This window comes from Synchiropus splendidus, chromosome 15, assembly GCF_027744825.2.
Source record: "Synchiropus splendidus isolate RoL2022-P1 chromosome 15, RoL_Sspl_1.0, whole genome shotgun sequence".
NCBI lineage: Eukaryota > Metazoa > Chordata > Actinopteri > Syngnathiformes > Callionymidae > Synchiropus > Synchiropus splendidus.
This window is the reverse complement of record NC_071348.1, coordinates 9,132,423-9,148,651: the sequence shown is the minus strand read 5'-3', so window position 1 is coordinate 9,148,651 and position 16,229 is coordinate 9,132,423. Positions and strand designations below refer to the sequence as shown.

General features: G+C 41.4%; 1 protein-coding gene across 8 annotated transcripts in view; it reads left to right on the top strand.

Moving 5' to 3' along the window:
- Positions 1-11,352: 11,352 nt before the first annotated feature.
- The window catches only part of eya4 (EYA transcriptional coactivator and phosphatase 4), a 39,505-nt gene continuing 34,628 nt past the window's right edge, over positions 11,353-16,229 (top strand). For all 8 annotated transcript variants that reach the window (XR_008412561.1, XM_053843659.1, XM_053843660.1 and 5 more), the window contains exons 1-2: positions 11,353-11,619; positions 14,780-14,832. Coding sequence is in view for 7 of the 8 variants with exons in the window: in XM_053843659.1 (XP_053699634.1) it covers positions 14,800-14,832 (33 nt within the window). In the remaining variant the exon portion in view is untranslated. The remainder of the gene's footprint in view (positions 11,620-14,779; positions 14,833-16,229) is intronic.

Here is a 16,229-nt window from a genome sequence, read left to right as displayed (position 1 = left end):
AGAAGGTTATTTGTAACTGTGCGCTTACAGGAAACGACACTGAGCAATTCACCGGTACAGACAGGGGACATTCAATTTTCAATTTGTATTCCGCTAGCAGAAGCTACAAGAAAACAAGATGGCGTCTTTAGGTTGAAATTGTAGCTTGACGGGTTCAAGTTGCTCGTGACCTGACCTGGTGTGTCCCACCTCTAACCCCATAAGGCTTGGCTTTACTCAGATGCTAAAGGGGCTCTAGCACTGGTGCTAGCTTACAATATCCATTTAGTTATGTCTAAAATCTGCATGTATTCAGGGACTGATTCAGGACTTCTGAAGGTCATGGAGGAACGTCACACAGCTCATCGAGACAACAACAAACTCAGTGCTCATCCATTCACATCGCTCTCCATCCTGGTGATTCTCTCTGGATGCCATTTGTCCACCTTGCTGCTGCTGCTGCTGCTGCCCTTCCGGAGCGCTGGCTATCATCTTTCCTCCTCGGTGGCCCCCAGCTCCCTGCTCCATGCATTTTTAATGGTCCCACTCATGCAGTGGACAAATGATTTTTATTTTTGACAGGAGGAGGGGGTCAGGCTCCAGTTACATAGGGATGGATGAGAACAAGCGCCCGAGTGAGCACAGATAACTACAAACTCTCAATGGAGGATGATTCAAGCACGAGGCATCGGGGATGGAATCCCGACAGAGAGTCGCACGTACAGCTGTGAGAGCTGAGTTTTATTAAGTGGCTGGTAAACTGGCGCTTCGATTGAGACTGGCGGATGGCCAGCACGTTAAAAAGGGGCCAGCGACCCGGCAGGGTTTCATTAAATCGGGATTAGATGCAGACTAGAGCCATTAACTCTGGCTTAAAACCACTTTAATTCCAATCAAATCAGAAATTGAATTCACATCTGAGACAATGAGCATCTTTATACAGTTTATTCAGAATATGTGTGTGTGAGTGTGTGTGTGCTCTCACATGTTGTTCTCCAGTATGGTGTCATTTAGGAGTGAATGTTTTGTTTTTTATTCTAGTAACATTCCTGATTCACATCTCCTTCTTTCTCTTCCGGCTTCTCCTTCAGTGGTGGATCATCTTCCTCCATCTCACCCTGTCCTCTGCCTCCTCTTCTCTCAAAGCTACAAACCTCATGTCCTCCTTCACCACCTCCATCAATCTCCTCTTTGGCCTTCCTCTCCACCTTCTGCCTGGCATTTCCAACCTCAACATCTTCATCTACCAATGTACTGGCTCTCTCTCTCCTCTGTACATGTTTGAACCATCTCCATCTAGCTTCTCTGACTTTGTCTCCTAAACACCTGAGCACATGTGCTGTCCCTCTGATCTACTGCTTCCTGATCCTATCCATCCTGCTCACTCCCAGAGAGAAGCTCAGCATCTTCATCTCTGCTACCTCCAGCTCTGCCTCCTGTCTTTTCCTCAGTGTCACTGTTTCCAAACCATACCACATTGCTGGCCTCAACACCCTTTTGGACACTTTCCCTTTCATCCTTGCCGACACCCTTTTGTCTCCTGATTCACATATAGTAGTTTAAAACAAGGTATGATTCTCTCAATGGTGCCCCACGTATTCACTCTCTTCTTCACCCGCCTCTCTGAGCAATACAATGGAAAACTGATCCCAAATACTCTCATCGACTTCCACTTCACTCTCCCAATAAATGTCATCAGCAAATATCAGCAGGTCGTAAGTCGGTTGTTACTTGTATTTAGTCTTTTTTTTATGTAACACAGTTCTTCTTTTTCTTCATCCTCATCATCATCCTCACCATGAATATCATCATCATCACCTTGTTCTTCGTCCTTTATGTCTACTGCTCGTGGTTTCATTAAACGTGACTCACTCCAGGGGGTCCCTGACCTCCTTTACGTCTTTCTATCAAAGCATCCCTCCCTCAGCGTTCACTGTTCAGCAGGTATTGAAGCAGACTAGTCCATACACAGTGCCCAACCAGCTTACAAAACCTTGAGATTGATCAATACAATTGATCAGGCTCAACAAACATTCATTCATTCATTCACAGCTATTATTCTTCATAGGCCGCAGCCTATCCCAGTTCCTTGGGGCGAGGGGTCGGGGGGACATCCAGGACACTTCACACCAGCGGACAATGACTCATATTCCGCCCTGCATTTATGGCCAGTGGGAGGAAACCAGAGTTTCAGAACATACAGGACCCAAGTTTGCTCCAGTCCCAGTGTTGGTTTGAACATTGAAATATGCACCCAGCATCAGGGCCAGCAGATGTGCATACAGAGTTATCTCAGAATCAATTACCACAGCTCTTTATTGAAGTCTGATCCAAGGAGTAGAAGTTGCTTTTTATTCGGTGAACCGAAGACAGTAGCAGCTGCTTGGTGTGACCTAACAGATGGCACAGGTACGCCGCACACAGACTCACACAGACTAAAAGATTTAGAGCTTCATTTGCATACCAGCTAGCCCACTGTGGCTCGTTCCTCCCTCCACGTCGCCTCTCACCACCAGCTCCATTCAGCCAAAGGTTGTTGTTCGAATGAGTGGAACGGACCACCCTGGGGAGAAATGGGGGAGATCACATTACCCCCAAAAATGTTGAGGGCCTACAAAAGGACCATGAGACATCGGGGTGAGGGAAGAGAGGGAGAAATAGGAGAGCACTTGAAAGAGTGCATTAGCGGCGGGAGGGGGGAGATTGATTGGGATGGAGAGATGAGGTGGAGGTGCGAGAGAGTCGACGGTGGTTATGGGCCCATTACACTAACACCATTTTTGCAGATATTGAGAAATCTGAAATGCATTTTTCCAAATCATTTTCTTTCCAAATTGCAAATATTTACAATCATTTCATGCTCTTAGGAGCGTTTTAATCTATGCTCGTACTGAGTCTCATCTCAGGTATGACATGACTCACCTCATTTAAAGCCAACGCCCACTTGAGGATTCCAAAACGTGAATTATTGAGTGTCACACATCCTTGATGACTCAAGATGATTGAACAGTAACACAAGACAAGGAGATAAAAGATGAGGAGAGTTAGAGAAGGCAAGGAAGTGACATCACTGAACAGAGTTCTTATTAGATTGTCGTTGTTGTTACTGTAACTGTTAACAATAAGTAACACACTCTAAAAAATAAGGAGAAACAAAATGATAAATAAAACCTGGAGAACCTGGATAGTTGAGAAGTGGACACACAGTGCTGGACTCATCATGTGGTTGAAGCTAGAATGAGACCAGCTGAAAGCTGGTTATGTGAAATTCGGAGTGACAGCAGAAGCCTCACAGATCTGTGAGTGAGCCATGTGGAAAACAGAAAGCGCTGATGATCGAGAGCAAAAAGAGTTTTATGACTTTTGTTTGCTAGCTTGTCATTGGTGACCTTTTTGCACTTCATTTTGTTCAGTCACATTAATACACCGGCAATAACATAAGCAATCTTAATATTTTCATGGAAACAGCGAGGATATGAAGGTGACCTAAACGTACCGTTTATTAAGTAATAACAAACTAGAAGATCACAAGTTCCATTTGACCAACTGCAATGTGAGAGAAGTCGTTTTTCAAGTCAATACATTTTTATTCCATCTCCTTACATCTTAGTTCCATAATTATTTCATGAGTTACACATTTGAATTCTATTTATTTACTCACTCATGACCCAGGCTTCCTTCAAAATAATGCGTGTGTAAGAGTGGTGGAAATGTCAAGGCTAAAAATGATTAAAAACCACACTTATTAAATCCCACTACCGAATGAAATATTGGCGAGGGATTACTCTATATCAGTGGTTCTTAACCTTGTTGGAGGCACGAACCCCACCAGTTTCATATGCTCATTCACCGAACCCTTCTTTAGTAAATAATAAAATATGATACACTAACTGCAGACTAGACTGAGGGGTGGACCTCTGCGGCGGAGGCTCCACCGAACCCCTGAGACAGACTCACGGAACCCCTAGGGTTCGATCGAACCCAGGTTAAAACCACTGCTCTATATGTTCTCATCAGGGCTGGTAGAGATTAGCTTTGATCAGTTAGTTTATATATGTAAATACAAAATCTACAGCTAATTTCAGAGAACGTTCCTAAAGATAAATGTAAACAACTTACAATATTTATTTATTTTTATACTCTCCTCCTCCAGCTCATTGACGGAACTGCAGTTCCCCGGTGTCTCCTTGGATGGCGCAATGACTGCTTTATCAAGATAATAAATTGGCAGATAAACACACCAAAGCACGTGCAAACCCACAGCTTGGTGAAAAACATACAGAAGTTTGAGGTTATTTGAAACTGAGCACGCATGGATCCTCTGGCTTCCCGACGGAGAGCACAACTGCAGGTATGCTCATCTTCAATTTAGTGAAATCCAGCGTCACGTTTAACCTTGTTTTCTTACTCTCCCGACATCTTCATGTGCGGTCCCAGCTGACACTTTCGATCTGCCTCCAAAAAAATGATGGCGCGCAGACCACGCAGCAATCAGTGTGTCTGTGTGCGACCAGTAGGAGTCTCCTGATTATGATTGCCGAAGACGCGTGCTACTCACATTCTTCGAGGATGGCCTCAACGTGGCCGCCAAACAAAATACAGCGGGAGATGACAGCATCATACACCCGTAGGTTCTGTCTCAAGAAAAGATCCAGACCACAATTTCATCCAAGTGACCAGAAAACAAGGAGCAGATGGAGCAAAAGCACAACCACCTTGAAGTCACTTTCCCAGCCTGCGTCCTTCACATGACATGGTTTGTACATACGTCCATCGCCAAAGCCACGGCGGCTTCAGATTTTGAGTTGTGTTTGATGCATGCATCAGTCATCAACCACTCTGAGGTAATGGGGCAACAGATTGGGGTTTAGAAGGTGCAGATCTCTTCTCACCATAATAACCGAAATATAAATAGATCTGATGGACTCCATATCAATGCCAATCTCTGTCGGAAATGATTAGACAAACATTGCTACATGATGATGCAGAGCTGTATATTCCTGCAAAGTCGACTGCTTTATGGTTCATTCAATCGTTTTTTTTTTTTGTTTTTTTGTTTTTTTGATGGGGATGATGACTGTTTCCACAGGGTGTGTTTGCTTTTGACGTGACCTTTAGATGCTTGGATACTGTCTGTTAGAACTATTGCTTTTATTCGGGTGAAAAGAAAGTTCTTTGCCAGTGAACAATGTCGACTGGACAGTGTGCTATTACATACATGCTATTCTTCTCCCTCCGTTTCTTTTCTCCACCGAGTGTTTGTCTTCTCTCCTTAGTTTCTCTTTTTATTTTGGCCCCTTTGTTTATTTTGCCTCCATTCTTTCATTAGTTGGAACAACATAGCCAGCATTCCTGCTGCACTAGTGCTGAGATTCAGTATCAGTGTTGGGATTACACACACACACACACACACACACACACACACACACACACACACACATTTTTCTCCTTCAATAGTAGCAAAAAACAAGACCTGTCAATCAATCTTAAAGGGAATCTTAATGAAGACAAATGTGTTGGGAAGGATGCTAAGGGTGAACATAACATTTTAGGAATAACATTTTCCCAAGCAGCTTTCTTGTCACCTATATTTTCCAGTGAACCCTGAACTGGTCCTCTCCTTAGTCCTTGACCTTATGGTGGACTGCCATTCCATTATATGGAACCTAATTCACTGCCTTTTTCTAGTGATGGACGACGATGAGGCTTCATGAAACAGTGTCTTCATTTCAGAGCCCACCAGATGGCACTCTATGCTCTGAAATCTTTAGCTTGTAACAACCATTTCAATGAAACCTCATATCATTTTTATACATATAGTGCCTCCTACTGAACTTGGAAAATGGGTTTCGTGAAGCCTCATCAGCCCATCGCTACCTTTTTCTAGCACTTGAAACAGGTCTTGTTGGACCTATTTCCTCTGGTTATAAGTCTGATTTTTCCAACCCTCAGGTTGAGGCGCCATTTTAAAGGTTTATCTCGCTTTTATTAAGCTAAGAATCATCCATCATCCGATGCAAATTTCATCCAAAAGTATTGAATTTCTTAGTGTGCAGACGGCAAAGCTCTTAGAATATAGATGTCTCACTCTGACTCATCTTGCAGTGTCGAGTGTCTCCGAGTGCCAGATTACGTTGGGACTTAACCAGTGAATATATTTTCTTACCAGTTGCTTACGTCTGGAGTCTAGTCTGTCTCCACCGTGGCTTTAGATGGGACTTAGAGAAGCTGGGAGTGACTGCAGGGGAGCTGGACATCATACACCACAACACAGCTGGAAAGGAAGGAGCTTGGCTTTATATGGCGATGAAACTCATGCTCTTTAAACCAGGTATTAACGGGTGTTAACGCGATCGGATAGCTATCAGCTCGTGCTTGACCACAATCATTCACACCTGAGATTAGCGTAGATCTGTGGTGTATCAGTGAGCAGTGACACACCAGCCATCTCTGTATCAGCTCGCTGTTATATCTATAGACGACACGATGGAAATTATTATACAAGGCACAAGCTAAGCTCATTTTACCAAGCATCAGAAAACATAGAATACATGGCAACATATTATATAAAACGGCATTGTGTGGAAATGTTTTAGCATTTGTGGTTCAGTTTTTCATTTCTTTTCTTTATAAAAAAAATTCTATTTGAAAAAAAAAAAAATAATTTTGACTGTAGCAATTATTTGCACAAATAAAAGCTCTTAAACTGAAACACAGTCTTTGACGTTATAGAGGAAGATGAACTTCCTTTCCAGCATAGGTGAATAATGAATATTTTTGATACATTTTTCTTTTTTACGCTGTGAACTTTGGTCCAGTCAGTCGCAGAGAAGCGTGGGCGGACTCTTGTGAAAGCATATTCCAACTCAAAAATGATGTCCATGCCTATAAAAGATTCAATCCACACAGATCCAAGTGCTCTGGATCTGGCCACAGTAGCTTCCCGAGGGTGGTGCAGTAAAAGCGGCCAAACCTGCCATGAACTGGAAAGAAAAAAAAAAGTCCTGGACCCAACAAGAGCACAGCTGATGGTAAACTAATTTGGTTGGCCTCAAGCTATTGCACACACTTGGACCGCTATGCGTTCACACATGTGAGGCATCTCCGAGGACCCGGCTAGTGGGACAGAAACACAGACTTTTGCTCCGTCCGACTTTTTTCCTAAATCCTCTCACACTTCCTCAATCCTTATCGCTCCACATTAGGCAGCAGCTCCATCATTTGTCTTAAGGGACTGAAGACTGGAAGGAAAGCTGGAGGAAAATACCCCCTTTTTTATGCTTAAAACTCATGGAAGAGAACTTTGGGAATACAGTCTCACGTCAAAAGAATCACTCAATTCAGAGGTCAGGACTTTTTAGATAAATGCTGCATGAATGAATGTAAAGACACTGGAACGTTCGAAGGGAAAGGACAGAACGGATCACAAGGTGGGCGGAGATCTGGGGAATAAAACGTCAAAAAACGCTCTGGTTCATTTGAGAACTGTGGCCAAAGTGTCAAAGGAAATCAGTGCCAGCACATACCACAACATGCAACGCAACACCTTTTGCCGAAATTGGAGTGCAAACAAGTGAATAACAAAATGGCTCCTACCTGTATAACCTACATCACAGACACTATCACACACACAGTCATAAGCTAACGGTTATAGGTTGCAATGCAAGGCGCCCCCTGGAGCCTGGGTGGAGTTGCTATTGTGGACGCAATGTCGCCTCCTTAAACCAACAAGTCATGCCTCTAATCTTCCAGTGAAAATGAATCATCAAAATTCCCTATGTGAATATGGCTGAAGGCAATTCTTCAGATCAGTTAAAAAACACAGCTGAACCTCGGGAAGAGCCATTTTCCACCTCGACCATGTAGAAGTCGCAGATGCTCGCGATGTTGCTTCCTTCGCTTTACAACTTCAATGATCTTTTGTAAGATTTTTTAAGATCTAACAATAAAAACATAATTTTTAAATACAATGCCATGTGAATAATTCTAGCTCCATTTTTTTAAAGTGTTGTCTATCATATTGTCAAGTAAGATGGTCATTAAAGAATCCAAGCGTGTCTCTCACTGGATGCTACGAGTGAAAGAAAGTTGTAACTGGAGTGGCAGCACCTCAGCAGGACATTACAGGAATTTACGACGTGTTAAATGTTTCTTTGTTTCTCCCCGTCGCTGCACGCTCCAGTTACGGGGAGACATCGCTCGTGATGTGAAATCATTATCCTTCCTCTGTCACGTATTTACTGATTTCAGAATGAGTTGACTCAGTGACAATATATACAGAACATCCACTTTATTTATTTGTTTTGTGATCTACTCATGAAACACTCCCTAAATACACCCAGTGAGGATGCTAATGTTTGAGAAAAAGACCGTGACAAGTCAGGAAAGGGATATGTTTCCACGAGAATTGACAAATAAGCTACTTTTTTTTTTTTTTTAAAGAGTAAATATGGGGGAAAACAGCATGAAAAAGCTCATGTTAAATAAATAACTATTTTCTTTATGTGATTTTGACTTGAGTGTTCATTAATATACATAAATCAAAATAAAACTGTTCTTCCTTGCACTTTAAAAAAGTTTAACTGAGCTTTTTAATGTCACTTTTTAAAATTTCCTCTCAAATATTTACTTCCTTCGCTATAGTCCCCCTCGATCAGTCATCCCCCATATGGTTGGGCATTACAGAATATGACTCTTGATCTATCAAAGTGTCAGTGGCGATGTTAAAAATGTGAGCAGACATTAGTCTCTCATCCCAGAAATAAACCTTCCATTTGTCCCACCAATTTGGGACGGAGGGCGGGATCAGGAGAGGGAGAGGTAATGTCGGCCGTAGTAATAATCATAAATCAGCTGTGAAATGCTGCCATGTCACATGCCAGAGTGCGCCACTAATGACCAGGCCCATCTTTCACCGGGTATTTTTATCTGTGAGCCCTGACACTGGACTTCTGGAAGCATCCTCTGGTTTTACGGCGTCAGCACCTCAGCAAGTTCCTAGCATATCTATAAATACCGACCAGCTAAATGTCATTTTCTCTCGGGCCGTCCCCTCTGCTTGGCAAGAACCGCCGGTTCTGTGACTTGGCAAAGGCTCCCGCTGTGCTATGCCACTAAACATGCCCCCTCCCCAAACCCCCACCACCACCCTGCCGTCAGAGAACAGCTGGGCAAAAATATAGATCCATCTGCCACTGTGTTCGAATTCCAAACTGGTTCCACTTTAATTAAACGGGATGAAATCGGTTCCCAAAAGATTTACAGTAAAGCAACAAGTGCTGGTATCTCCGCCGAGCCGCTTATAGATGGCAGGTGGCCTTAGCCAACCATCCGGATCAACGTTTGCCGTACACATTTAAATATACACTGAAAGACTTTCTCACACGGACGCATAGAAAACACCTGTACATGTTTCCTCGCGCAGAATGTTCTGCCAAGTTTTTAAGCCCACTGACATGTGGCACTGGAGACCACAGGTCAGCAACAGCTTCCTGCTATTTCGGGCTCTGTCACAGCTTGAGGTTTTAATTTATTCGGCCAGAATGTGTCAATCACTGAGCAGCAGAGTTGGGGCCAGAAAGAGAGGCGAATAGAGGGGGGCCCGACTTCAATGGACAACATTAGAAAACGCAAATCCTCCCTCGGGTTGATATCACTTGCCACTAACTATAAAGAATACCTGCTATATATGGCGCTGCTTGTTGGCGAGTTTGAGGCAGATGCGTTTGAGGAAAGTTGGGTCCAAATCTTTCCAAATGAGGTGGGTTGTTTATCCTGTAGATAGCAGGTATTTATGATGGTAAAATGGCTGCAAAAGAGGCACATACCCATAACGCAAGACTTGTATCCATACATCAGAGGCACACATGTGTAATTGCATATTTGTACCCGTAAACCACAATATGAAATTCAATATTTTAATTAAAAAAATAATAAATACTTTCTCTGTTTACAGATAAAAGTTGCTAAATATGAGCCACAGTTTGTTTTTGCATCACAGTTATTAATAATGGGTTAATGGTTTTGTACTGGCAATATATGTAAGGCTTCAATTTCTGCTGCAACTGGAGACCACACCTGTACATTCATCTTAAATTTGCTCAAGTCGAACAGGAAGTGGTAGTAGCACGTTTACAAAATAAAAGCATTTGTTACATTCAAAATAAAACACCAAGTATAATCTCTGCTGTTTGATTTTTTTTAGATGTTTAACTTGTTTTAATTTGTTTTAGAATATATTTTATTATTTTAACCTATTGCTTCTGTTTTCATGAATCTCACCTCTGTTATCTCATACAGCAACAATGGCCTTTCATTAGTTCCAGATTAATTCCAGAGCATATTCTACATCTAGTTTCACTGTGTAATTTCTTATGTTTAGCGACCAAATTAATTACCACTGTATTGCAAATGTGAGGAACAGACTCGGAGGGCAGTGACATCAGCATCCCAAACAAATGACCTCACTGTGAGAGCCTGCTGCCGCACGGTCACCCTAGTTCCAACACTAACAAAATTCATGACAAACATTCAATATTTCAAAAATAAACTTCAGTCAACGCCTGAATTTATCATCTCCGTCGGAGCCGCTGTAGAAGTGAGCTGTCGCTCTTTAATCTCGCATGATGGATTCGAACCACAATGTTTGTGCAGAGAGTTTTTTTGGCTTTTATCGACGTGGACATTCCCCAGAACCACAACTCGGGTAACATAATTTCACTTTGTCACCCCCTTTTTTTCTGTGATTTTGCCAGCACTGACTCTTGCCTGTGAATACACACACATGCATGTGTTTGTATCACTTTGATGGTAGTTACACTGTAATACCAGAAAACTTAACTGCATTCCTGAGCTGACAAAATTAAAACAGAAATAAAAACTTTGATCATTTTAAAATGATGTTAGTGATAACCAAGAAATTACTTCTAGGCAACGTGGGGATGGTAAGAGCTGAGCTAGAAGACTTAAATATCAAGTTCTCCACTCAACAAGTATAGCTCACTCTTGGTACACAATAGGCTTAGCCCTCTGCTCAAGCATAAAGCTGATACTCCTCTTCCCTAAAGGACCCCCTTGTAGTGGTGCGGCCAGTTCATGATCTTGGCACTTGTTTCTGTGAGGATCCAGGGGGAGATGCAGTGTATTGCACAAAGAGAGAGGCTTTTCATGAGTGCCGATTGGATTAATTTAAAGAGTTGAGATGATCATAGTTTCAGAAATAATCAAAATGCCACAAATAACTTTTACTTGAAGTTGCGACAGAGTCATGACTCCAGATAGCCGGAGCCCCCCTTCCCTACTCGCTGAACCCCACTTTGGTCACCTACTTAGCGTCCGCGCGCTTGCATCGCGCATGCGCCGCGGCGTCAATCGACAGAGTTAGCGGGCTGCTAGTGAAAGTTGTACTCGCACGAAAATGTTGTTTCCTGACTCTGGCCGATAAGAAAAACACAGACCACGGACTGACGAAGGAGTTGTGGTGCGAGAGAAGTGTCGTGTACGCGGACCGCGGTGGTGAATGTGAGCGGCAGTGACAGTGACCGTGGGCGGACAGCAGGGAGAGCTGTGCGGCGAGCAACTGACCATGAGCGAGCACAGCAAGTGAGCTAACTCTGGGCTGATAAAGTCGTTTCTACTCACGTAAGTCCACTCTGTCACTTCTAACTGTCATTCTCCGTATCCTCTTGACTTGTTGACATTTGAATATTTGTTGTATGAAGTCTGTTCACTTGGAAGAAAGGGATTTAAGTCAGTCAAAAGTGACATATATTCCAAATAAATTCTGAATTCTTTCATTATGAATATTTCCTGGAATAAAACCAGACATTTTGTGTGTTAGAATTTAAATAAATGCAGAGTTAAATATTTATCAAACACTATATTATGTATCGTGCTTGTTCTAAATATTGCCTAAGTGAGAAGCATTTCATTTATATTTTAAATATATACAATAAAATATATGCTATACAATAATAGACTATAAGATTTTCGCATGAAACATACTACTTCTGCAATTTTACAATTCCTGTTAATACCGTTAGTTTCCCCAAAAATAATCTTTACCACAATTTAAATAATTTTCATTTCTAGAATATTTGTATTCTTAACATGGCAAAATTTACTGATGAAAACAGGCATTTAGAGTTATTTGATTAAAAATAAATACGTTAATGCATAACTTGTACCATTTATTGTGCTCAAAACGAACATGTTAAATTGTTTATCCACTATTAATGTCCAATTCAGTTGTAAAGTGATTGTGTATTTAATTTATATTGATTATTTTCTCTATTTATCTGTGATTAATTGTCTCAGCGTGTGCATGACTGAAGCCAGAACAGCGGTCCTCAGGTGTCTCTGGGGTCTGTCGGTACGGCGGGGGGGTGTGCCCACCCAACATCTCGTCCCACGTGGAGTTTGTGTTTATATTTGATATGTAGGAAATGGGAATTGTATACCACGTCGGCCGGTCTGGAGGAGCTTAGATGACCACTTGCATGGTTATTGGCCTGTGGCCCCTCATGACCCGGGGGCTGACTCAGTATCTGATACTGAACCTGAACATCACGCGAAGGTTAATAACACACAGTAATGAGACGCAGATGGATGAGAGGAGAGCGACTCAGGACGTAACAATATCACTGAGAATGTCATGTCCCTTTTAAACGTAGTTGCAGTTGTAATAGTCACAGTAGAGGTTGTGACGTAGGGATGATGAAATCTGTATAGGGAAGTTGTCATGAGGAAAGGAGGAAAAGGAATAGTAGCGCTGCTAATTCCTGAACCTACAGCTTCATTAAAACATGTAGGATATGCAGCTATACCAATTAAAAAAACTGAAAAATAAAAAATAATATTTAATATACGCATATGGTAATTTGTCCTCAACAGAATTATGATCTCAAAATAATTCTTCAGGTAGAATCAAACAAATCAATAGAATTCTACATAGTTTTCATCATGCAATAATTATTCTAAAAAAACAAGATGATTGTTTTGGATGTTTTACCTTTTACTTTTAAAGGCTTTCATGCTTCATCCTCCATCTCTATCATATGCACTGCATAAATAGCCAACATCTGTGTTAACTTGATTTTTATTCAGGCACATTTGTGACTGTAGTTGTTTAGGTCACTCTATAAATTGAGTGAGCAACAAAGTTATTCTCTAATGCTACTTTAAATAGACAAGTGTAGAGATAATAGTGTTTATGTTTGCAGGAGCAGATGTTGTTAAAAGTACATACATTAATGACTAATGTCAAAATGATAAGATCTTGTTATTAATACCATTAGTCTAAATTAAATTGACTTAATAGCTAGTAATGGAAGCTTCAACATGCTTTTACTCTGCAATAATAATAATAATATTTAAACAAAAACAACACTAATAATAATATTAATAATAGGTTGTTGCCTATCATAATTTGAATAAGAAATATCAACAAGGAAAATGTCATATATCCACCAAGGAATTGACTTTTTAATGCAATTATATAGCAAAATAATTGCTAGTATTATTCTGGTTTGATCTCTATATGTAATTAGTGTCACAGTCAACAGTGAGAAACGTAATGCTCTCTTTGGGCTCCAGCAGGAAATGGTGGGATTATCAATTCCAGCCCTGTCATGTGACCACCGTAGTGCTTTTGAGGCGGTCATGTTCGGTGCTTATGAACCAGTAATTCATCTGATCATGAATAAGCAGTGGCCAAGTTTATAGTTGAATACCATATTGTAGTAGCTCAGTTTTAAAAGAAGTTCATGTCAGGCCGTCACTGATATGGGGGTTGCGGTGATGGGGTGGGGGGTGGTTTCTGTCCTCCACAGAGGTGAGGAGGGAGGGCGAGGCACAAATCAATTCACTAGAGAGACGCATTATTGTCTTGGGTTTCAGGCCTCTAGGAGCTGGACGCTATGAAAAATTAAAAGGATGCCAGTTAGTTTAAAGGATGGTGCCAGAACACACGCATGTTCACGCACACACACACACCGTCTTACTGCCCCAATGCTGTGTGCATGAACAATATTAGGCAACACAAATTTAGGGAAGTAAATAGAGCCAGTAAGCATGTTGCAGTTTTCCACTGGCTGGGGATGATTTATTAAGATTGTGTCGCTCACAGAATATAAAACAGGGTTGGAGATTTAGGTTTATTTCAACTGGGATTTGTGTGTTGCAGCGTTTCAACAGACAGATAGTACAGTAGATGTAACATACCTTCATGCCTGGCTCAGCTCAACATTTAGGACCTTGGACAGCACTGATAAAAAGGTTTCGAATACTCGGCTTTAACTGTGAGAGTGTGCACACCATGCTCTTGGTTCTGTTATGCTGTTATGTTCATTTACGGATCTGTTTTGTTTGTTTACGGATGTGTACCGGTGTCTTAAGTGTATATTCTGTGGACTGTCATGTGTCAGACCTAGCTACGAAACACAACTATCATTTTTGTCTTGGACTTTTCAGGCCAGGTCTTTGTCGCTTTTTCAACAACTCATGTCGTCTTAGCTGGGTCACTGCTGTCTTGTCAGTCAGTGTGTGTGTGTGTGTGTGTGTGTGTGTGTGTATGTGTGTCCAGGTCCAGCCAAGTGGCCCTATCACTGACACATCTCCATTTTCATTGTTGATATTTACTTGTGCAATCATCTCTGCAGAAGTTTTCACTGCTGCTTCAGTGTCCAGTTGCTCAAAGGAGACACATGTACACACACACTGCTCACTGACTGCTCGCTGATTTGTCTGTTTCTATTTGATGAAATGAAAAAAAAAAACTTCTTGTGTTTTGTCTCCTCTTAAGTGACTCAACCCGGAGAAGCAATGGAGGCTACACAAGAACTCAGCGATCAGATGGTGAGTGAGTGTGTGTGAGTGTGCAAGTGACACAAGCTGACTCAGGATACCTGGAGCACCAAAAGCATTTTTGGCCTATAATTAACAATATTAATTGAAAGATAAATACAATATGACGATTATATTTTGATATACAAGTGTTTAATATTTAGGGATACTAAAAATAAACACTGAAATTCAGGATTTGTCTGTACAGTTTGAAACCATTGTTAAATAAATAACAAGCATTTGTCCTACACATTACCTCATCATGCAATTAAATAAACACATACATAAAATAAACATAAACATTTACACCGCATATGTATCATAAACAGTAATGAAGACAGGCAAATCTGATTTCTTGGTAGGTTGTCTGACACTCATGACACTTTACCTTCCCTAAAGGTGAGAGCTTCTGAAAAGAAACACAAGGAAAGATAGTTGGTCATTATTTTTGGCTCAATTCATATTCACACTTGTTCATACAAGCTTTTCCTTATCAATTTCTTTGTGACATTATTTCTCTTCAGTACTACGCATTAATTCATATGGGCCGTTTCAATTCAGGTTTATTTTCTCTGCAGTAACTGCATGTCTACGGTCGCCCCAAATTCTTTTGCCCTTCTCTGTGTTAGGTTAGGTTAGGTGCAATTTTACTCCACTTTTATTGGATATATCTTGTTCAAAATTAGTTTATTATTTTTGTCATTCAGTTTTAATAATTTCTCTCTATGTATGAAAACAATTTGCGTAACTTATTGCATCATTTCCAGTTTATTTAGACAAAATGGTCAATCATTTTTTTATTATTATTTATTATTTGTCCATAACTTGCTCTTTCTGTTGATGTAAAATGAATAAAAAGTAGGCATATAAATATCAGAAATGTTAATTTAAATAATAGAGTGAATATGTCCTTGACATTCAAACACGCACACTGACGAACACACACTAATGTGAGCGAACCCCCCTGCGTCAGCGTCCCACTTCTGCTTGTTTAAAGATCAGTCCGTATTGTTGGGAAAATGATTTTGGCGGCGAGCGAGGTGCGCTCGCATTTCAAAGTCGTTAGTCAGCCACCAGAACAGGTGTAATTTCATCTCCTCCTCCTCCTCCTCCTCCTCCATCAGGCCTCGTCTTCTCTCCTCCTGACCCGCCAGCCTCGCCGGCAATAATAGCACAAAGTGGGCCACAGCACATCGGCTATGTTGTTTTTCCTCCGCTTTTTGTGTTGCTCTGTGTGACTCGCCCTGGGATGGATTACAGGCCAACCCCGGTGGAGTTCTCCCCCTCTCCCATACAGTACACACCGCGACCCGGCGAAGGAGTAGAGTGGAGAAGTCAGACAGATTTGAAAGAGAGAGAGAGCATCTATCTTATAGTGCTTAAATATTGATGACGATGTTCCACAGTGA